The sequence below is a fragment of the Phyllostomus discolor genome, chromosome 5 (genome assembly GCF_004126475.2).
Source record: "Phyllostomus discolor isolate MPI-MPIP mPhyDis1 chromosome 5, mPhyDis1.pri.v3, whole genome shotgun sequence".
NCBI classification, from domain to species: domain Eukaryota; kingdom Metazoa; phylum Chordata; class Mammalia; order Chiroptera; family Phyllostomidae; genus Phyllostomus; species Phyllostomus discolor.
The window spans coordinates 135,364,554-135,388,452 of record NC_040907.2 but is presented as its reverse complement, the minus strand read 5'-3'; the positions used below and the strand labels follow the sequence as shown (position 1 = coordinate 135,388,452).

General features: G+C 39.7%; 1 protein-coding gene across 10 annotated transcripts in view; it reads right to left on the bottom strand.

Annotated features, from left to right (window-relative positions):
* FAM13C (family with sequence similarity 13 member C) overlaps nucleotides 1-23,899 on the bottom strand; it is a 126,985-nt gene that overhangs the window by 57,756 nt on the left and 45,330 nt on the right. For all 10 annotated transcript variants that reach the window (XM_036026935.1, XM_036026934.1, XM_028511972.2 and 7 more), the window contains one exon: nucleotides 22,240-22,358. In XM_036026935.1, coding sequence (XP_035882828.1) covers nucleotides 22,240-22,358 — 119 coding nt within the window. The remainder of the gene's footprint in view (nucleotides 1-22,239; nucleotides 22,359-23,899) is intronic.

Sequence of the window (23,899 nt, the reverse complement as noted above, 5' to 3'; positions counted from 1 at the left end):
TCCCTCCACCTCCTCGCCTCCCCCATTCTCCCTTAGCTGTCACCTTGCTCTCCATCTATGAGTCTGTCTCTATTTTCCTTATTAGTTCAGTTTGTTCATTAGATTCCACATATAAGTGAAATCACATGGTTTTTGTCTTTCTCTGACTGGCTTATTTCACTTAACATAATGTTCTCCAGATCCATCCATACTGTTGCAAAGGGTAAAATTTTCTTCTTTTTTACAGCCAAGTAGAATTCCATTGTGTAAATGTCCCATAGTTGTTATCCACTCATCTACTGATTGGATACTTGGGCTGCTTCCATATCATGAAGACTATAAATTACATAGCAATGTACATATGGGTGCTTATGTTCTTTCAAATTAGTATTTTGGATTCCTTTGGGTATATTCCTAGAAGTGGGATCACTTAGTCATCCCTGGCTAGTGTGGCTCAGTGGACTGAGCACTGGCCTGTGAACCAAAAGGTTGTAGGTTCAATTCCCAGTCAGGGAACATACCTGGATTATGGGACAGGTCTCCAACTGGAGGCATGCCTGATATTTCTTGCTTTAATTACTTATTCCAAATAATTTTTGCATCTTTCTTTTCCCCACCGCCTTAGGCCAAGCCCCCATTATCTGTCTTCTGGACTGCTTCCCTGGCCTCCCTACTATTCCTCTACCCTCCCCACATCATTCCCATACAACACTACCTTGCCACTAACTTTCTGCACACTGCACTTATAATAAAGACCAAAATTCTTCCAGTATCCTATGACTTTCTGAGGGACCTAGCATCTGTCCACACCTTCATCCTTAGTTCCTATCAGTCTCCCTCCCTGTGCTCCCATTACACGGGCATTCTTTCAGTTCCTCAGACACAGCGTGCCCCTTTCCACCTCAAGCCTTCATAGATGCTGCTCCTGTGCCCGCAATGCTCTACCCTCTCCACTTTCCCTCCTAATTAACTCATCTGTCCTTTAGACACCTGGTACCAGACCAATCAGTCTTCCCTTTGATGTCTTACTGCATTCCGATCTTCTACATCTACTGTGTAGGATGTCTTAGTATCTACTTGTGTACTTGTATAATTACTGATTTGTCTCTTTCTCATGATGATGAGCTCGTGGGACAGAGATCATGAGTCTTGCTTAACATTTATTCTAGGGCTAATCCTGGCATCTGGCACCTAGTAGACACTCAGTGAGGGCTGCTGCTGATTCTGATATATGCCTGAGTATGTACAATGATTATGGTAAAACTCGTGTGCCCTCCTCCGATTGGAGCATGCCTGGCAGGGGGGATGACTCTCATTCCCACAAGCAAACCCATTTCTTCCCCAAGGAGACCTGCTAAAGATTAGCAAGTGTCCTTCTAACCCATACATAGAAAAACCTGGGCAGGAGAGTAAAGGAGAGTATCCAACACACTTTCTGAGTGCTTCATATAAAGTTAGAACCTTAAAATCAAGTGGTACCTACACATTTAAGAGTTCCAGATACTCTACTGTCTTAAACTGAGTCTCTATATTAGAAAGCCTGTATTAGAAAGCGACATGGGACAACCAAGGTACACCTGCACGGCTGCCAGCTTGCTGTATGACTCTTGTTTCCTGAAACTCTTGAAAACAAAAAATATATCCCAAGAGGACAACCCTCTAAGCAAAACATTCTTTATGAACGAACAATAGCAGTATATGCAGACACAGACAAGATGCCAATAAATTCCAGTAATATTATTAACAACAATAACTAACCTTGATACCAGTAAATATAGTTTCTTTCTCTAGGGAGTCTAAGCTGTATTAAAGATATTGCTTTACTGTTTTTCCCCAAATTTACATACTAATGAGTCAAGATGAAGCATTGGGCAGCCAGCTTCAAAGATAAAGTAATCAAGGCACAGAGTTTTAAATGACTCTCAAAGAAACCACTACAAACAAAACAAAACAGAACGAGAAGTCAATAGATGTTCATGAACTGACTTTCCAAGCCAATGTATGTACTTGTACAGGTCAAAGAACTCCCATAGACGAGACAAAGATGTAATTGGGAAACATTATCCTAAAGGCCCAGGTACAATAACCTGGGAAGAGACCAATGGGTAAAGGGCATAGGTGGGAGACTTCTGTGAGTGTTTCTGGCCTGGGTCCCAGGAAACACACTTCAGAAGAGGAAAGTGCTGTGTCCCTGGAGACACCATGAGAAACTCCAAACACAAGGCAGCCCAGCTGCACTAAAATAGATACCTCTCCTCACCTTGGTGGGCTGAAACAGAGCCTGGAAACAGTCAGAACCACTCCAATGCCCAGAGAATGGGTGAGGAGTGAGTCAGACCCACAAGGCAAATGTTAGAACTGGCAGAGGGAAGGAGAGGGAGTTGTCATGTGTATGGTTCAAAATACCCCATAGACCAGAAGGAAGAGTTTGGGAAGGGATATTAGGTACAGGGGATTCGCTGGGAGCTAAGATCTTAATAATACTTTTTTATCAGTAGTAATGATAGCAGCATCTGGTTTGCTGAGCACAATACAAAGCACTTTGTTTGTATCATCTCATTTACTGCATTCCTTTAATAAGTGATTATTAGATCCCTGCTCCCTGTGCCAGGCAGTGCTCAGTCCAGGAGACAGAGAGGATGTGGCAGATGCTTCAGCTCTGTGGTCAGGTCTGCTCACTCACATCATCCCCCTTGAGCACCTGCCAAGTCTCTTCCCTTTTTTACTTCAAGGATTTTGAGAAACAGAACTGGATCCCTCAGCCTGGAAGTGTGGGAGAGCTGCCTCCCCTGGGGGAAACAGAAAGAAGAATGTGTGGTTAAACACCGAAACCCCAAATTTTCAGAGGGATAGATCTGGGAACTTTCTATGCACTTCCTCGGGGAGGCCCCAGGGAACTAATTCTAGTTACTGAGAGTGTTCAGTTACATGCCTACTGTCAGCTCTTCCTCCTCCTGTGCTCCTGCTTCCCAAGGTTACCTCCCTGTACCCAAGGCCTCCTATGAGGCTCTGATATCTTGAGGAGCCTAATGTAATAAAGTGAGCAATGTAACTAAGGAGACACAATCCCTGTCTCTCTGGAGCTTTCAGAGACAGACAGAGAAAAAAGTAACACACAAATGAAGAGTTACTTCAGGTGCAGATATAGTTAAGGGCACAGGGATCATGAGTAATAATGAGGCAAGTGGCTAATTTGAATGACAGATGAGTATCTGATGACTATTAAATACAATCCTTATTGCACTGAGCACTGTGATATATCTGATGCTTGGCCTTCCAACGCTTTAACTTTTAGATCATAAAAAGTTAAGGATAGCTCTAAAAACAAGAGAACTTAAAAGAAAAGCACAGAGGACTTGGGTAGGCATTAATATTAAACAAGCCTAAATGTTACATGTGTCTAGTAAAAGTTTTCTTTCTCTCTTAAAATGTTAAAAAGTTATGTCTTCTACCTTCCTCTGCCCTATCCATGCCTTCTTCATTGCTACCATCACCTTTCACAAGGAGGATGCTTTAGCCTCCAAGATGTCTCCTCACACCACACACTCATTAGAGTGGTCTTTTAAAGATGTCATGTCATCTGGGCATGCCATTCTCATTTATAACCCACAATGGCTTCTCTCTGGACTTCCACAAAGTCCAAACTTCACACCCTGGGCAGCAGGCCCTGTGCAGTCTGGCCACTGCCAACCTTTCTGACATCACATCTTCTCACAATTCAGTATTCTCCAGCCTTCCAGACATTTGTCTGTGTCTTCGATAAGCCACACCCCTGTACCTGCTATTCCCAGAGTATATGTTAGTTAGGATTCTATCATGTCATTTAAAAGCAAACAACAAATGCCAAACATGCTTCAGTACAAAGCTGCCTTACCAACATGATCTTGGCACACGATGAATAAAACCTGGATCAATGTCTCTCTGAGGAGCAAGGGTGGATTACTGATCAGAGAGGCAAATCTACAGACTAAAACACTCAAAGAAAGAGGTGTCTAGGACACAAATTCTGGTTTAAGCATCATTTGATTCTATAAAAGTCACCTTTAATATTTGCTTTCTGATCCGAACTGACCCAAACCATAAAAGCTGCAGGTATCATTGAGAATACCTTTTAAGTTTCTTTCACTTAATGAAAATTAAAAATAAATCCATTTTCTCCTAATACTCTACTAATATTCCTGTTTACCTCAACTTGAGATAGAACAGCTCAAAAACAAACAAACAAAAAACCAGAACAGAGAAAGTAAAATTACATCATATGAGTGCAGAGATTTTAACAAATTTATTATGGCTCCATATTTATGAACAACTTCTTGATTTGAAAACTTAATAGGGGCTCAATGGGGGAAAATTTGGAAATCAAAAACTATATTTTTTAAAGATTTTATTTATTTATTTTTAGACAGAGTGGAAGGGAGGGAGAAAGAGAGGAAGGGAAGCATCAATGTGTGGTTGCCTTGAATGTGCCCCCACCTGGAGACCTGGCCCACAACCCAAGCATGTGCCCTGACTAGGAATCGAACTGATGACCCTTTGGTTCACAGGCTCATGCTCAATCCACTAAGCCACACCAGCCAGGGCTAAAAACAATATTTTTAAAATCATCCACCATCATCCCACCTGAAAGTAACCACCAATATAACATTGATTTATGTCTTTCCAGTATGTCTCTGTACATAATATTGTCAATAGTAACCAAAATAGAATCCCATAATACCATAATGTAACTGCTTTTTCTACATGTATAAAATAGATCATGTTAATACTCTCCTAAAACATAGTTTTAAACATCCATCATACAGATTGTCATTTCTCAAGTGGGTAGTGGTATGTCCCCTAGGGAGCATTTAGAAACTTTGGAAGCTATCTGTGACTGGCTCAGAAGCTGGGAGTGCCCCTTAGCATTTGGTGGGCTAGAGCCAAAGCTGCCAGAGCCCCTGAGATGTATGGGCAATCCCATACAAGAAAGAATTGGTCCATAACCCACATGACTTCCAAATATCTTCTGGGAGTGTTGGAGCCAGAGACCATTTACCCTCAGCACAATCTGAACCAGAAAACTATGAGGGCTAGTGGAGGAAATAGAAATACTAGAATATACAAGTAAGGAGGAAGGGATTGGACTGAATGGTCTCAAAGGTTCCACCCTGAGTCACTATCCTATGACCACATACAGAAGTCCAGACACGACTCTCTATCTAGTTCTCCCAAAGTTATCAATTATCTATTATATACCTATCTTCTTCCATGATCAAATAACTGGAAAAGGTATACCCTAAGTTTTATTTTAGTTAAACATTTCAATTCTAATGCCTAGACAGGTTTTAACCTTAAGCACAAACCAACAAAACTTTGTAATGCAGGTACATAAAAATATGTTCAGACAATCGAGATGGTAGTAGAGTAGGTGGAATTTACACTCACTTCCTCCCAGGACCAAACCATAAACAAAACTAAATTATAGATCATCATAAATTAGTAAAAGAAGACTAATTAAACAGAAGTCTTATGACGAAGGATTTACAGAAGAAGCCACTTGAGACTGGTAGGAAGGAGACAGGCATGGAAAGGGTTGGCCCCACACCCACATATGTCAGTTGAAAATCTGAAGGGATATTTTAGCTGCAAAGCTCCCCCCTGAAACAAAGAGATCTCAATCCCATGTGAGCTTTCCAGCCCAGAGCACTGGAGCTGGTAAGAGTAGCTCACATAATGTCTTTAAAAATCAGCTGGAATTTCATCCACCAGGGAGAGATGGGAGTTTGTTAGAAATTCAGGTGCCCTCTTGAAGGGCCAGCAAACATATCATTCATAGCCACTCACCCTGGGCTCCAGCAGAGGGAAGGCAGCTCAGAGCAGACTGGGGTCATACAGGGAGAGACTGGGGTGTGTTGCTTTAGGGAGAGAGCTTATGGGATAGCTGCCAAGGCTGCCGTGCTGTGTCCCTCTCCAACACTGTCCACAGACACCATCTTTCCTGGATCAACCACTCTCCTTCTTACAACATCACTCTGAAGGAATGCACTAGCTCTACCCCCGGACTCCCTGTGGCCCTGCTGAGCTCACACCCTGTAGAGGAATCTGCTGGTTATGGTCAGCCCAGGCCCATGGTGCAGACTTTCTTAGAGGGCTCTTGAGGAGGTATGGGCAGACTTAGAAGCTGTAAGAGATACACAAGGAAAGACTGAGGTGTGTGGCTGTAGGGCAAAGGCCATTTTCCCACTTCACAAGCCCTAGTGCCTCCCCAGTAAGAGATATACTGGCCCCACCCTTCTGACTCCCTGTGGCCCCACCCTTGCAGAGAAGTCAACTGGCTGTGGCAAGCCTGGGCCTGCTGAGCACACTTTCTTGGAAGGCTCTCAAGAGGTCCAGACAAAACTGAAAAGTGTCAGAGACACAGAGGACGAGGGTCATATTTCCCTCTTACCCTTGATCAACACCATTGTTCCTGTGCAAGACGTTCCTTCCACATGGCCAAAACTCATGGTCTCTTTCAGCCTGATGCACCTGGCTGGCCTGACCCTAAAGACTCCCTGAGATTCTGCCACACTACCATGGTCTGCTTACCCTAAGCAGGTGTCCAGCTGGCCACTGAGAATTTTGCTAAGTGGACTCAGACCATGAGTGGTGCTAAGTTTGAATCTGTATCAATCTGGTGAACACCACCTGCCCCTACCTTACACTACTGGCATACTCTCAGAGGCTTTTTCTGCGACTGAGCCTAAGAGTCAAACAGCAAGTGGAGGTAACTTGAGCCTTTTTGCTGAACTGCCCCTGGGCTCAGTGCTAGTGGAAGCCAGACTTGGCCCCTTCCATGAAAACTCAGGACCAGCAGAGGCAGCCACAATCTATGGATTGCTTTATAGCTCCAAACAGGCAACCCAGGACCAGTCACAAGCTGCATTTGAACCAACACATTTGATGGCAGGCTTCAGACCATATCAGGAAAAACAGAGTCATACAATTATAGTAGGGGATCTTAATATCCCTATGACCCAGTTAGGTCTATAGGCAGCATACCTAATTAAGCATCTCATCAGGCACCAGACCCTGCTGGGAAAAATTAATCTTCATAGGGTCAGCTGCCACACAGCAGCTTGTACACTGTCCAGGTGGTACAGAGAGTTTCAAACAAGATGAACTCATAGAAACCCAAACCAAGACCCATCATAATTAAAATGGCAAAGGTTAATGACAAAGAGAAAATCTTAAAAGCAGCAAGAGAAAGATAGTTAATTGCCTACAAGGGAGCTCCCAAAAGACTGTCATCTCATTTCTCAACAGAAACATTTCAGGCCAGAAGGAACTGGCATGAAATTCAAAATCATAGAAAGTAAGGACCTACAACCAAGACTACTTTACTCAGAAGGAGAAATAAAGAACTTCTTAGACAAGAAAAAGTTAAGGAGTTCATTACCACCAAACCAGTACTACAAGTAATGTTAAAGGGTCTTCTTGAAGAAGAAGAAGAAGAAGAAGAAGAAGAAGAAGAAGAAGAAGAAACCAAAGGAACATATTTATAAAAAAAATAAAATGGCAATTAATATGTACCTATTAATAATTGCTTTTGATGTAAATGGAGTAAAGGCTTCAATTAAAAGACATAGGGCAGCTGAATGGACAAGAAAAAGGATCCATATATATGTTGTCTACAAGAGACCCACCTCAGAATGAAAGATACATGGACTGAAGGTAAAGGGATGAAAATGATATGTTGTGCAAATGGAAACAAAAAAAAACAAGCTGAGGTAGCAATACTTAGACAAAACAGACTAAAAAAAAAACTATTAAGAGACAGGGAAGAACATTACATAATGATAAAGGGATCAATCCAACAAGAGGATAAAACCTTTCTAAACATTTATGCACCCAACATAGGAGTACCTAAATATGTGAAGAACATCTTGATGGACATAAAGGGAAAAACAGAGTCATACAATTATAGTAGGGGATTTTAATATCCCATTGACATCAATGGCTAGATCTTCTAGACAGAAAAATCAATGAGACAACAGTGACCTTAATTGATATACTAGGTAAGATGGATTTAATTGATATTTTTAGAGCATTTCACCTCAAAGCAGTAGAATATACATTCAAGTGCACATGGAACATTATCTAAGATAGACCATGTATTATGACACAAAACAAGTCTCAATAACTTGAAGAAGACTGAAATCCTATTAAGCATCTTTTCTGACCAAAATGGGATGAACCTAGAAATTAATTACGAGAAAAAAATTGAAAATGCATGCATGGAGGCTAAATAACATATTACTAAACAATGTATAGGTTAACAGATCAAGGATAAAATCAAAAGACACCTTGAGGCAAATGAAAATGTAAACACAACAGCCCAAAATCTATAGAACACAGTAAAAACCATTGTAAGAGCAAATTTCAGAGCATTACAGGCTTATCTCAAAAAACAAACAAACAGATCTCAAGTAAACAATCTAACCTGACAGTTAAAGGAAACAGAAAAAGAAAAACAAAGCCCAACGTGATTAGAAGGAAGAAAACGCTAAAGATCAGAGCTAAAATAAATGAAATCAAGTCTAAAAAACAATACAAAAGAACAGTTAAACCTAGAGCTTGTTCTTTAAAAAAGATAACAAGATTGATAAACCTTTAACCAGACTCATCAAGAAAAAAAGAGGACCCAAATAAATGAAATTAGAAATAAAATGGAAAAAAAACTGACACCACAGAAATACAAATATAAGAAAACGTTATGAACTATTTGTCAAACATTTCACAATTGAGAATAAATGCATAATTTCCTAGAAACATACAATCATCCAAAACTGAATCAAGAAAAAACAGAAAATCGAAACAGACCAGTTCCAACTGACAAAACCAAAATACTAATCAAAAGAACTCCCATAAACTAAAGTCCTGGACAAGATGGCTTCAAAGGTGAATTTTACCAAACATTCAAAGAAAAACTAACACTTATCCTTCACAAACTATTCCAAAAAAGTCACATTTTATGAGGCCAGCATTATTCTAATTCCAAAACCAGATAAAAACAGTACAAAGAAAAAATTGTAGGCCAATATCCCTGATGAACATAGATGCAAAATCTTCAAAGAAAATACATATTAACAAACCAAATTCAGCAGTACATTGAAAAGATCATACACTAAGATAAAGTGAGATTTATTCCTGGGATGCAAGGTTGGTAAATTTCCACAAATCAATTAACATGATACTCCCTATACACAAAATGAAAATCATATTATCATATCTCAGATGCAGAAAAAGTATTTGACAAAATCCAGCACCCATTTATGAAAATATACTCTCAGAAAAGTAGGAAGAGGGAATACACTTCAACATGATAAAAACTATACATAACAAATCACCAGTTAACAACATACTCAACAGAGAAAAACTGAAAATATTTTGCTTAACATCAGGAACAACTTCTGACCAACATGGTGGCATAAGTAGATACACTTTGCCTCCTCACACAACCAAAAGAAGGACAACAACAAATTTAAAAAGAAAAAACAATCAGAACTGCCCGAAAAGTGAACTGTATGGAAGTTGGATAAACAAGGAGCTAAAGAAGAAACATTCATCCAGACTGGTAGGAGGGGCAGAGATGGGCAGCTGAGCAGAGAAGACTCAGGGCCAGGTGGCCACTGGAGCACTGGGTGATCCCACATTTGCATGTGGATAAACACGGAGGAACAACTGGGTAGCAAGACAGACCACGCAACCCAGGGTTCCACAGCATGGGGAAATAAAGCCTGAAAACCTCTGACTGAAAAAACTGGGGGGTTGTAGTGGTGGGAAAAACTCCCAGCCTCACAGGAGAGTTCATTTGAGAGACCCACAGGGTCCTAGGAGTTACAAAAACCCACCAACCTGAGAATCACCAAAAGGGCTGAATTTGCTTGTGGGTAGTAGGAGAAGTGAGTGAAAACCAGCAGAGAATGGAGCAAGCCACACTGTTCCCTCTCAGACCCCTCCCCCACATACAAAACCACAATGCATCAACGTGGGTTACCCCACCCTGGTGAATACCTGAGGCTCCACCCCTTACTATGTAACAGGTGAGCCAAGACAAAAAAAAAAATGGCTCAAATAAAAAGAAATGATCAAAGCTCCAATAATAGAAATAAGCTACAAAGAGATAGCCAACCCAGATGCAGAGTTCAAAACACTTGGTAATCAGTATGCTCACAGAAATGGTTGAGTATGGTCACAAAATAGAGAAAGAAGTGAAGGCTATGCAAAGAGAAATAAAGGAAAATGTACAGGAAACCAACAGTAAAGGGAAGGAAACTGAGCCTCAGATCAATGGTTTGGAACAGAAGGGAGAAATACACATTCAACCAGAAGAGAATGAAGAAACAAGAATTCAAAACAATGAGGAGAGGCTTAGGATCCTCCAGGACAACTTTAAACGTTCCGACATCTAAACCATAGGGATGCCAGGAAGAGAAGATGAAGAGCAAGAAATGGAAAACTTATTTGAAAACACAATGAAAGAGAACTTCCCCAATCTGTCAAAGGAAATAGACTTCCAGGAAGTCCAGAAAGCCCAGAGAGTCCCAAAGAAGTTGGATACAAGGAAACACACATCAAAGCACATCATAATTACATTGCCCAAGATTAAAGATAAGGAGAGAACCTTAAAAGCAGCAAGAGAAAAGGAGATAGTTACCTACAAAGGAGTTCCCATAAGACTATCAGCTGATTTCTTACAGGCAAGAAGGGGGTGGAAAGAAGTATTCAAAGTCATGAAAGGCAAGGACCTACATCCAAGATTACTCTATCCAGAAAAGCCATCATTTAGAATCAAAAGGTAGAAAAAGTGCTTCCCAGATAAGGTCAAGTTAAAGGAGTTCATCATTAAAGGGAGTTATCTAAGAAAAAGAAGAAGATCAAAAATACAAACAGTAAAATGACAACAAACACAACTACCAACAACGAAACTAAAAAAAATAAAAATGAACTAAGCAAACAACTAGAACAGAAACAGAATCACAGAGATAGAGATCACATGGAGGGTAATCAGTGGGGAGGGAGAGGGGAACAAATGGGGGAAAAGGTATAGGGAATAAATAAGGTACAAAATAAAGTATAGGAAATAAGGTAGGGGTACAAAATAGAGTGGGGAGGTTAAGAATAATATGGGAAATGGAGAAGCCAAAGAACTTTAATGTATAACCCTTGGACATGAACTAAGGTGGGGGAATGGTGGTGGGAGGGGATACAGGGGGAGGGGAATAAAGGAGAGAAAAAATGGAACAATTGTAATAGCATAATCAATAAAATATATTTAAAAATAAAAAATCAGGAAAAAAAAGATCAGGAACAAGACAAGGATGTCTATTTTCAACACTCTCATTCAGCATAGCACTGGAAGTCCCAGCCTCAGCAATCAGACAAAAAGAAATAAAAGATATCCAAACTGGAAAGAAAGAAAGTAAAACTGTCATTATTTACAATGACATAATACTGTGTGTAAAGAATGCTAAAGGTTCCTCCAAAAAACTGCTAGAACTGATAAATGACTTCAGTAAAGTAGCAGAATACAAAATAAACATTCAGAAATTCATTACACTAATAATGAACTATCAGAAAGGGAAACTAAGAAATCCCATTTATATTTGTCTCAAAAAAAACAACAACACTATGAATAAATTTAAGCAAGGAGGTAAAAGACCTGTAGTCAGAAAATGGTAAGACACAAGGAAAAAAAATAAAAGTACACAGAAAAGAAGCATATACTGTGCTCACAGATATAAAAAATTAATATTGTTAAAATGTCCATACTACCCAAGACAATCCATGGATTCAACATGATTATTACCAAGACAACAATGATGCTTTTCACAGAACTAGAATGCATAATCCAAAAATTTATATGGAACCACAAAGACCCTACACAGCCACAGCAATCTTGAATAAGAAAAACAAAGTAGGAGGTATCATTCTACCTGATGCCAATTTATACTATAAGACTACAGTATTCAAAACAGCATGATGCTGGCATAAAAACAGACATATAGATCAATGAAACACAATAGACAGCCCAGAAATAAACACACACCTATATGGTCAATTAATATTTGACAAAGGAGGCAAGAGCATACAATGGTGTAAAAACAGTCTATTCAATAAATCATGTCAGAAAAATTAGACAGATACTAGCAAAATAATAAAACTAGACCACCTTCTTACATCATATGCCAGAATAAACTCAAAATAAATTAAAGACTTAAATATAAGACTCAAAACCATATAACTCCTAGAAGAAAACACAGGCAGTAAAAACTGACATTTGTTTAGCAGTATTTTTCTGATATAACTCCTTGGGCAAGGGAAACAGAAAAAAGATTAAAATGGGACTACATCAAACTAAAAAGTTTTTTTGCACAGCAAAGGAAACCATCGACAAAAAAAGAAAAGACAACCTACAGAATTTGAGAAGATATTCGCTAATGACACATTTGATAAGGTATTAATGTCCCAAATTTATAAAGGACTCATGCTATTCAACACCAAAAAAAAAAAATCCAATTAAAGAGTGGGCAGACCTGAATAGACACTTCTTCAAAGAAGACATACAGATGGCCAATAAACATGAAAAGAGGCTTATTGTAACTAATCATCAAAGAAATGCAAATGAAAACCACAATGAGATACCACCTCGCACCTGCAGAATGGTATCATCAATAAATCCACAAAAAGACAAGTGTTGGCTGGCATGTAGAGAAAAGAGAACCCTCATGCACTGTTAAAGAACAAAATAAAAACACAAACAAAACTGAAACAGACTCATAGATACAGAGAACAAACTGATGGTTGCCAGACAGGAGAAGCATCTGGGGCCTGGGTAGAAATATGAAGGGAGTAAGAACAAATTGGTAGTTACAAAAACAGTCACAGAGGTGTAAAGTACAGCATAAGGAATATAGTCAATAATATTGTAATAACAATATCACTGTAATAATAATATTTATAATAATAATAACCATATTATTACAATATAGAATGGCGCCAAGTGGGCACTGGAAATCCTGGAGGGAATACCTTGTACAGTATATGATTGTCTAACCACTATGCTGTACACCTGAAACTCATACGAAATATTTTTAAAATACCCCTGTCATTTCAAAAATATTTTTAAATGATTCTTCCAATAGTATCCAAAAATATAAATCATGGAAATAACCAAAGTACCCAATAATTTGGAATTAGCTGAATAAATAATGGTATAGACACAGAATGGAATATTTCACAGCCATTAATATTTAAGACTACTTTAGAATATAGAAAAATGTAATAATTAAATGGAACAAAAAATTTACACAGAAGTGTGTCTCTAAGATTTCATATGTATGAAAAAATTTATATATATATGAAAATGATATATATGAAAAAATCAAAAAGTTTTTATCTAGCATCGGTTAAGGATAAAAGAACAAAATCTCTATTTTGTTCTTTTAGGGGGTGGGTTGGAGCTGTGTCTCTATACAGGCTCTAGCACAAATAATTCCCCTTTTTCATTACAAAATCTTTTATTTCAAAATTATAAGCATGTAATTCTGTAACATAACAATATCACACTCAAGCACACCATATGACATTTTAGGTGAATTGATCAAATTAAAACTATAAATTATTTCACCCATATTATTACCCTACCAACCACACTCAAGAAGGTGTTACCTCTGCAAGACCCTGTATATGATGTCTGAGTGTGTGTGTAGTATTTAACACAAGTCTTGAAAAGGGGCAACCTGTTGGTGAATAAATACTATGACAGATGCATGGAGTAGCCATCACCTCCTTGGGAAGATGAAGAGCATGTTGAAGAATAGCCGCAATCCCATGGCCTCAGGAACACTGAACACTTAACAAGCTGGTTAACATTCTAAATTAGATTTAAGTTTATATACATTCTGCCTCCTATAAGTCATTATTGAAATTTCTCTCAAAACTATTCCAATTTAGGCTAAGAAGCTTTCCAACATGTTGAGATAGCAAGAACAAAGCTTTTTGTTTAATCTTCTAGAAATCTTATTTCTGACATGCACAGCCATCTCATCACTACAGTTTGTAAAACATAGTTCCTATAGAAAATTGTAAGTCATGCCATCTGTTGAGCACATAAGGGTGGATAGATATAACCTAGGTCCTATATCCTCCAAAGCCACCCGATCTAGTGTGAGGGAGGACTGATAAACAGAAGAATATGATAATAATGTGGTGAATATAGTGAGAGGGAGATGTTTAGGGAATGGTCAATGTCCGACCATGGGCTGAGAAAGGGGAGAAAGTGGGGGCTTTAAAAAAAACCATATGTTATTTCAAAAATATATATGGAATCATTAATGACCCTGAATAGCTGCAGGAATATTGAGAAAGAAGAACAAAGTAGGAGGGATCACAATACCTGACATCAAACTACATTACAACTCCACTGGAATCAAAACAGCCTGGTACTGTCATAAGAACAGATACATAGATCAATGGAACAGAATAGAGCCCAGAAATAAACCCAAGTCTCTATGGTCAATTAATAGTGGGCAAAGGGGGCAGAGGCATAAAATGGAGTAAAAATAGCCTCTTCATCAAATGGTGTTGGGAGATCTGGACAGCTACATGCAAAAAAATGAAACTTGATCACCAACTTATACCATACACAAAAATAAACTTAAAATAGATAAAAGACAGGTATAAGTCATGATACCATAGAAGTCCTAGAGGAGAAGATAGGCAGGGAAATTTCAGATATCCCACACAGCAATATTTCATTTATATGTCCCCTAGAGCAAGGGACATAAAGGAAAGAATAACACAAATGGGACTTCATCAAAACAAAAAGATTCTGCACGGCTAAAGAACATATCAGCAAAATGAAAAGGGAACCAACCGTATGGGAAAACACATTTGCCAATGATAACTCAGACAAGTGTTTGATCTCCAAAATATATAAAGAACTAACATGACTCCACTCCAAGAACACAAATAACCCAATTAAAAAATGGGCAAAGGACCTGAACAGACCCTTCTCCATGGAGGACATACAGAGGGCCTAGAGGACATAGGAAAGGATGCTCAGCATCACCAGCCATCAGAGAGATGCAAATAAAACCACAATGAGATACCACTTCACACCAGTAAGAATGGCCATCATAAACAAATCAACAAACAACAAGTGTTGGAGAGGTTGTGGAGAAAAGGGAACTCTAGTGCACTGTTGGTGGGAATGCAGACAGGTACAGTCACTGTGGAAAACAGTATGGAATTGTCTCAGAAAACTAAAAATGGAACTACCTTTTGACCCAGCATTTCCACTGCTGGGATTATACCCTAAGGATCCTGAAACACCAATTCAAAAGAACCTATGCACCTATGAACCTATGCAATGAACCCAGTGTTCATTGTAGCATAATTTACAACAGCCTCATGCTGGAAGCAACCTAGGTGCCCATCAGTAAATGAGTGGCTCCAAAAACTTGGTACATTTACAAAATGGAATTCTATGTAGCAGAAAGGAAGAAGGAGCTCCAACCCTTTGTGATAGCATGGGTGGAACTGGAGAGCATTATGCTACGTGAGATAAGCCAGGCAGTGAACGACAAATACCATACGATCTCACCTATAAGTGGAACCTAATCAACAAAACAAGCAAGCAAGCAAAATATAACCAGAGACACTGAAATAAAGAACAAACTGATGGTAACCAGAGGAGAGGAGAGACAGAAATAACAGGAAAAAGAAGAGAAAGAGTCATCAAGGAACATTTATAAAGGACCCATGGACAAAGGCCAAAGAAGGGAAGGATTGAGGGTGGGAGGTGGGGGTAGGTGGGGAGGGAGAACATGGTGGCAAGAAAATGGAGACAACTGTACTTGTACAACAATAAAAAAGAATTGTGTGTTAGAGTATTTGTTATGGAAAATCCAATTTGTTCACCTTAGCCATAAAAGAGCTCACCAGCCTTATGATAAATCACCTATTTATTATTCACCTTATATATAAAGATTGCATCTTCAGAATGCATTCTGGTCTAACTTTATACTGTGGGACCTGCTTGAAATACATAGTGCTTCATACGAATTCAAACCCTAATGTCTCAAGAAGCTCCTTTCAGACACAGCTCTTTTTCACGTCTGCATTGAAACAGTAACAACAACATCAACAAGCAAACTGCAATGGTAACAGTGGCTAGATCTCGGTGGTAAGATAAGAAATTTTTATGTTCTTGGAGTTTTCTGTTTTTTTCATATAACCATGTTTCACTTATTTTATTATTTTTAACGAGAGAATGTATGAGTTTCCCTTTTATCTGAATGCGTAATCACTATTCAATGAAAATGCTAACAATTTTTCAAGTGATCATAGATTCCAAAAATAAAAAATAAAAACAGGGTTTCATTTTCACAATAAACAAGTGTGGGCTCTTTTCCAATCCACAGTTCAAGGCTTTGGTGTGGGATGTTTTTGTGCTCTATGTCAAGGAGGGGGAATTATTTTTATCTGTGACCGCAAGAGCTGGTATCATTGAGCTAAAGTCTTTCCATGTCTAATCCTTTAAACATCTAGGGTGTTGAACATTTTCAGTGTAAGAGCCAGAAAGGGCCTTAGAAATCATCTGACCCAAACTCCTGTTAGAGGGACTTAGGGATTTGAGGGAAGCGACCAAGGTCACCTGGTAGACACAGGAGCCTGTATTTAATTTGAATGTTTGTTCCATTCACCAGATTGTTTTTGCGCCCTTGGAGGTGAAGGCAGAGTGGGCAATGAAAGACAGCCCTCATGTAGCTCTCTTCCTATGTAGTAGACACAAAGTAAGCTAGGTCCCACCCATCACAGAGCCGTACACCAGGGAGTCTTAAACATTGTCAAGGCAAGCTATTTTTTAAATCTCTACCCTATTCCCTGGTCTTCCCCCTCACCCCCACAAAAAAATAAATAAATAAAATAAAAACCTTAAGAGCACACTAATGAGAAAGAACATGCTGACAACAGGCAGAACTCCGGCTCTGGTTCAGCCCAAGAAGGCAGACCTTGTTTCTTGTATTACTAAAAAACCTCTGGGTGGGTGCTCACTCTCTTCCTCCTCCTTTCTCTTTTTAGCAGAACTCATTAAGACTCTGCTTATTTCTATGAAAAACAGTTAAATGTGAAACAATTGGCTATTAAACACACATACAAGTTGTCTATCTCAAAAACAAAAGATGAAAGAATGTATCCCCCATGGAAAAGTGGCTGCCAGCAAAACTTCCTCTTTTCATAGAGCAACAAAGCTTTTCCTTTCATCTGGAATGTCACAAAAATAGTCAAAGCCATCAAAGGCCATTATCCTCATTAATACCCCAACCTTCAACCCCCTCTACTGGGGACTTCTAGATGAAGAGGCTAATGAACTTCAATTCGCAAATGTAACCACTGCCTTAATTAGCAGTAACACAATGCTATAGAATAGCTCCTGTTTATACAAACAAAGTCTTTAACAACATTAAAGGTTTAATGCTGTCATAAATTTTAATACAACAGTTTAAACACAAGTGAGTTAATCACTCTCAAAAGTAAATTTACTTAGCTGGGTAAAAAGTCCCTGACTTCATTAGTAGTCTCTTACATTTGTAAATTCCCCTTTGTCCTTTCTGAGGGTTCACAGTATTGGCATTGGCTTTAGCTATAAAAATCAATCAAATTGATACATATTCATTAAGTGGCTGCTCCAAACAGATTGCTGGTGCTTGTCTTGGTTCTATTACAAAGGGAGTGAAGGATTAAGTGAATCACAGCCTCACTGGGCATCAAACTAGAAAATGAGAAGGTTGTATTAAATGATTGCTAAGTTTTCACTCTTGTTCTAACTAAATGCAGTTCTATAATTATACATGTTTTGAAAAGCTCCAGGTACTGAGGAGCATGCCAGAATAGTGTACTACGTAGCCCCTCCGCTCAGAAGTACTGAAAATCCAAGTTAAAACATACACACACCATCTTGGAAAAGGAGGCATTAAGACAGTATCAGCCATCGCCAATATTAGGGCTCAGCTCCCAGCAGCTAGAGTCCCCAGGAGGAGCAGTAGCTCAGGAGAAAAGGAGTGAGACAAGTATTATAAACCAAATGCCTGTAGGAGCCAGGCAAAGAGCATAAATAGATGGGCAGACTTGGGTGGGAACTGTGAAAAAATAGAGCACTGCTCCTTGGCTCCAACTAATTGTTGCCTTGTAGGGATGGAGGCTCTGGGTTATCTCATCTTCGGGTTTTTCTAGAGAATGCCGGAAGTCTGTAAAACCTGATTTTTAAATATTGAATCAGAACATTATAAAACACTCTATAAGCCGAATATATTTTCACCCTAGACATACCTACAGTACACTAAATTTAAGACCTCTGAGGTAGAACACTGTACTGCTAAGGAAGGTAACAGAGGGGTGAGGAGGGTGTGGTGAGATGAGGGATGCAGAGAAAGAAGACGCAGGGGCAGTAGTGACTGGTGAGGATGGTTCTGTGGGAATCCGAAACAGGAAGCACACTTGGAGGAGGGAGAGGCTAGGACAGTTGTTCCAAACCTTTTTGGGGAGCATGAGTACCATTTGAGACTCTGATAGGGATGTCCAACCTTTTGGTGTCTCTGGGCTACACTGGAAGAAGAAGCATTGTCTTGGACCACACATTAAATACACAAACACTAAGGAAAATTGATGAGCAAAAAAAAAGGTTTTAAGTAAATTTACAATTTTGTGTTGGGCCCGATTCATAGCCATCCTAGGCCGCATACAGCCCACAGGCCATGGGTAGGTCACCCCCTCTTCCCTGGAAAAATAAATGTATATGCAGTAAGCAGGGTAATGGTCCCCCAAAGATGTCCATGTCTGCATCCCTTGCCCCCTCCCTTACCTTACATAACAAAAACCATTTTACAGATATGATTAAATAAGGACTTTGAGATGTGGAGATGAGCAAGGCTTATGTGATTCGGCCCAATCACATGAATACTTAAAAACCAGAAAATCTTTACCAGTCATGCTCAGAGAGATACTATGTTGCTAGCTTTAAAAATGGAACAGAGGCCATGAACCAAGCAATGAAGGCAGAGTCTGAAAACCAGAAAAGGCACAGAAATGGATTAATTCTCCCCTGGAGCCTGCAGAAAGAATGCAGGACTGCTCAAACCTGGACTCTTCAGCCCAGTGAGATGCATTTTGGAGGCCTAGACTATGGAATTATAAATTATACATCCTTGTTTTTTTAAGCCACAGGTTTGTGCTCATTTTGTTACAGCGGCTTCTAAAAACCAATATAATGTACATATATTCAAACTTTGACAAAAACATTCATAGTCCTCCTGGAAGCTCAGGCACAGAGAAAAATAAAGGCTTTTTGTCCTAGAAAGAGCTGATGATGCAAATGCTCTGAGAGCTGAAACTATGACGCTATTCCTATTTGGCACGTATGGAAAAATCAATGCCGACACCATAACACAGTCCGCTCCAAAACCTCACGTCTACAGGGATGGATTCACTCCCTGAAGACTAATCCTTCAAGTCTTGTTTAAATGAAACGTGAGATGTTTGTCACTCACTTGACTGCTCCTTGCTACAGAAAGATGCTTCTTCCCTTTCTCAAATTGTTTATTGCTAATAACATTCTCTCTCCATCCCCAAGAAGGTGGCATTTTACACCTGCTGAGATTGACTCTGGCTTCTTCCCTTACCTTGAGCCAGACCTAAGTCATACGTGTTCTGTTACAGTATCATGTCTCTATCAGGATCTTATTGGGCATGATATGCTTGAACCCAGCCACATGCTGACGTACAACGGAAGACCAAGGTTATCAGGAATGCGAGCTACCTGACTCAAAGTTGTTTTTAGCCTTAGATCTCATTTCACCAGTTCATCAAGTTTCATAATTCCTGCAATATTTTGAGATTTTTTTCAAGTACCATTAGAATGTCTCTGGGTGACACCACCACGGTTGTGACAAATGACTGTAGATTAAAGGTTACCAGCCTAGTCTAAATACTAAGTCTAAGAATTACAAGCATAACTTGGCCTAACATGGCTCCCGATGTGCAACTGGCTCCCAGATCCTGTGATTGCCAAACCTGGTGCACGGAATTTCTAGAATGCTGCTAGACCCTGCGAAAGTACAGCATGGAGGCTAAGCCGGGGTGTGGGGTGGGAGGTAGAGGGATACAAGAACAACAAGGTAGGTGGGGTCCTGCAGAGGCTTACTTAGGTATACAGGAAGAGAGACCAGGTCTGTTTTTGCAAAAGGTGGCCAATCTGTTGGGAAGACAAGCCTGACGGAATGAGAAAGGTGGCCCGATAACCTTGTATCTGGTTCCTTTTCCAAACATGCAGAGGAGACCTAGTAACCACCTAAATGTTACACAGACTGTTGTGTGTATGTGCATCCCTTTTCTCTGAAAAACAGTGCCACACATCTTTGGGAATCTGAATAAGACTGCAATTCCTACCCCCAAAGGTAAGAGTTCCTGCCAAAAGGTATGTGTTTCCTCATAGGGAGGGTCTCTAATTCAATATTCTTGGTCTCCCTAGTCACGAGTGAACAATACCCGCCATGTAATCCTATTACATTTCCAACTTGCCCTCTAGTGACAGTGACATCCCTACTCACCTTCCCCACCATTCAGGAGATAGAAAGTAGTTTTAAGTTTACCAAAATTCAGGCATCTTTGAGAAGGTTAATTGATAATACCATTTTTCCCCCATCAGCCTCTGTGAATATCCATCCCAAAGAGCCACCATACCTTCCATACATAAATAAGAATGATGTAGCCCTGGCTGAGTGGCTCAGTTGGCTGGAGTACCATCCCATGCACCAAAATGTTGTGGGTTCAATCCTTAGTCCAGTCTCATACCTATGTTGTGGGTTCAATCCCCAGTCATGGTGCAAATGGAAGATTACAAATCAACATTTCTCACATCTATGTTTTTCTCTGTCTCGCTCCCTTCCTCTCTCTAAAATCAATAAACATGTCCTTGGGTAAGGATTTAAAAAAGAAAAAATGATTTAGTTTTTTTCTTTATTTGTTGTTTTGTTTCTTTCTTTGTTTGTTTTTACTTTTTTTGAAACATGCATGGGAACACAGTTGGCCTTATTCATGATGAGAGAAGCAGTCCCCAGTCTGGTCAGGGGAGACAGGGCTCCAGTCAGCCTAAAATAGCTTTATTACAATAAAGCCTCAAATAGCAAGGAGAGTGTCCTGATCATCAGAGAAATAACAAGGTTGAATCTTACCCCACCAGAGGTCAAGTAAGAATAAACAGACAAGAGATGGCAACTTGTCAAGAGAGTGATAAATTGTGCCCATAAATCCAATCAGATAGTAGAATATCTCACTCCGGGGTCCCCTCTAACCCTTTGGAATTCTGTGATTCAAAATTTAGGACATTGGATATTTTAAAGCACAATTACATAGCATAATCTCCTCTGTAGTTGTTTATTTATTTAGACTCTGCAACCTTAGAAAAAATTGCTAAAGGTCATGCTCAGAAGCACAGAACTCTTTCCACTGAGTCAGGGCTACAATTACACTGTACACAAGATCCTAAAAAGACAGCTGACACAACTAGTGGTTGAATTCTTCCTTCTGTTTATTTCCAGCAGAGACTTTCCATAGACAGCTGCAATGCCAGGCTCGCATCAGAACACCGTGCCAACCTTGCTGCAGACAGCTTTTTATCCATGCCCTTGCCCTCAAGTCACGGCTATCTCCAGCCCGGGGCTACTTCAGGGCCTCAGGACACCACTAGGATGGGCACAGAAGCCACACCTGCTATGCCATAGACAGACATTTGTAGGTTCAAATTCTGGCTCAGTTTATTTCCCTTGTGCAAAATCAGGTGAATGCCTTAATGTCTCCCAGCCTCAGGTTTTTCCTCCATAAAATGGGGCTATGAGGATGTGGTGAAGGCTATATAATCTTATACATAAAAAGCAACTGGCTGATGTCTATATCGTCATCACTATCATTATCACAGAGGAAAAGCTAACCATTTCTCTCCAAGGGCAGGATTCTCTCTACTTCTCTCTGAGACTTAAGGCTGGTAATCTTCAAACTAAAGATGAGACAGTAGGTTATTTACATCTTTCTTAAACTCAGACTCAATGATACTCCTTCTAGGCCCCATTAAGCAGATTCTTAGGCTACAAGGAATGCCAACAAACATCAGAATGCCTAGATTCTTGTGTGGGTGTGACAAGCACCAGGGAATGAACCCCAGGCACAGCAAAGGCCCACCTTGGTTGAAGCCACACTGGTTCCTGGCCCCTGAATGGGTGGTTTTGTGGACTCTCATGAGCTGGCGTTCCTGCTCTCCCCCGACACTCCGACTGGCTGGGCGCCACATGCTCTGTCTCCTGTAAGAAGAAACAGCAAAAGCCGATGAGCTGTCAGCAGCCATCAGTTTCACAGTGTTCTTCGCTGGCGGGTAGGTCTCAGGGCAGCGGAGCAGCAATACACAGCACCCTCTACCAAACGGCAGTGGGGGAGGGGGCCAAGGAGTGCCCTGAAATTTAAAAAGCCTGTTTCTATCTGTCAGTTGCTGCAAGATAACAGAAGAAAGAAAAATAAATAATAAAAAAACCTGATGTTCAAAACATATGATATAGCCATACCGTAAAAATGTTACTATATTAAAAATGATGTTATAAAAGCATATTTAATGACTAATTTTAAAAATATAATAGTTTTGGTATGGGATCATTTTTGCAAAAACAAATATATGAATGAATGTTCACACACACACACGCATGCACGCACACAGAGCTTGGGATATGTGAACCAAAATCTTAACGGTGAATGACTATAAGATGGCTTTTCTTTTTTATGGATGGGGGAAATTCACCTACAATTTTCACAATAAAGATATGTTATTCCTGCAATAAAAAAGATTTAAATTAATCTGAAATCATTTTTATAAATTCCAAATCCCAAACATGTTTTATCTCTTGATTGATCTCTCCTCTTTCTCCCCCTTCCCCCTCTCACCCCCTCCCCCCATACACACACACACCATTAGCTACATTGCATCCAAAGATATTGCTACATTGGTCATCCTATGATGTAATCTACTAATTTACAAAACCCCATGATGCTAAACTCTCTAGAGAATATCATAAACACAACCAAGCTTAAAGGAGTGTAGATTCAATACCAAGATACATGCATCAAAAATGAAAGATCTATATATGTTCAGCAGTTGAACCACTGCAGTCTCTGGGCCACGTCCCAGTTTCACATAAAAGGGTTCTATTTGTAGACACTAGTTCCCTAGACTTAGTAGCTGCTGTGAAAAATTCTACAGCTTCCCAAATACTGGCCAGCCCCAAACAACAGTTTTCAAGTGAGATAAACTCTGCTTGCTACTTGCTGAGTTTTCTTACCTGTAAAATGGGGATGATATGCCAACCTCACAGGTTGTCGAGCAAGACCCTATTCAAGCCCTGCTCATTGCCTGCCAACTGGAGGCGTACAGTAGATGGGAGCTCTTGATGATGATAGTAATCCTTTTATAACACCCCCCTGAAGCTTAATATTCTGAAACTAGTGTTAAGGATAATTTCAGCAAAAGAAAACCTATTTTTGTGATGGAATGCTTATTTCAGGTTTCTAGACAAATAACGACGTTATTTTAAACATCATATTTAGAAGCCTTAATACATGTAGGCCTAAAGAAATGGCCCATTTAGTTTCTAAAGTGTTTTAACAAAAAATTACCACTTTGTTAAAACTTTAGCTTTTTAGGAAAGAGTAGAGTGTTTCGTTGGTTGTTTAAATTGTCAAAGACAGTATTTCATCTAATCCTTTGAACCCACAGGAGGTTGAGAAGTGCCAGAGGCCACAGACTCCTGGACTCCCCCAGGTTTCCCTGTGTATTTCAGAGATTAACAAGAGGGGG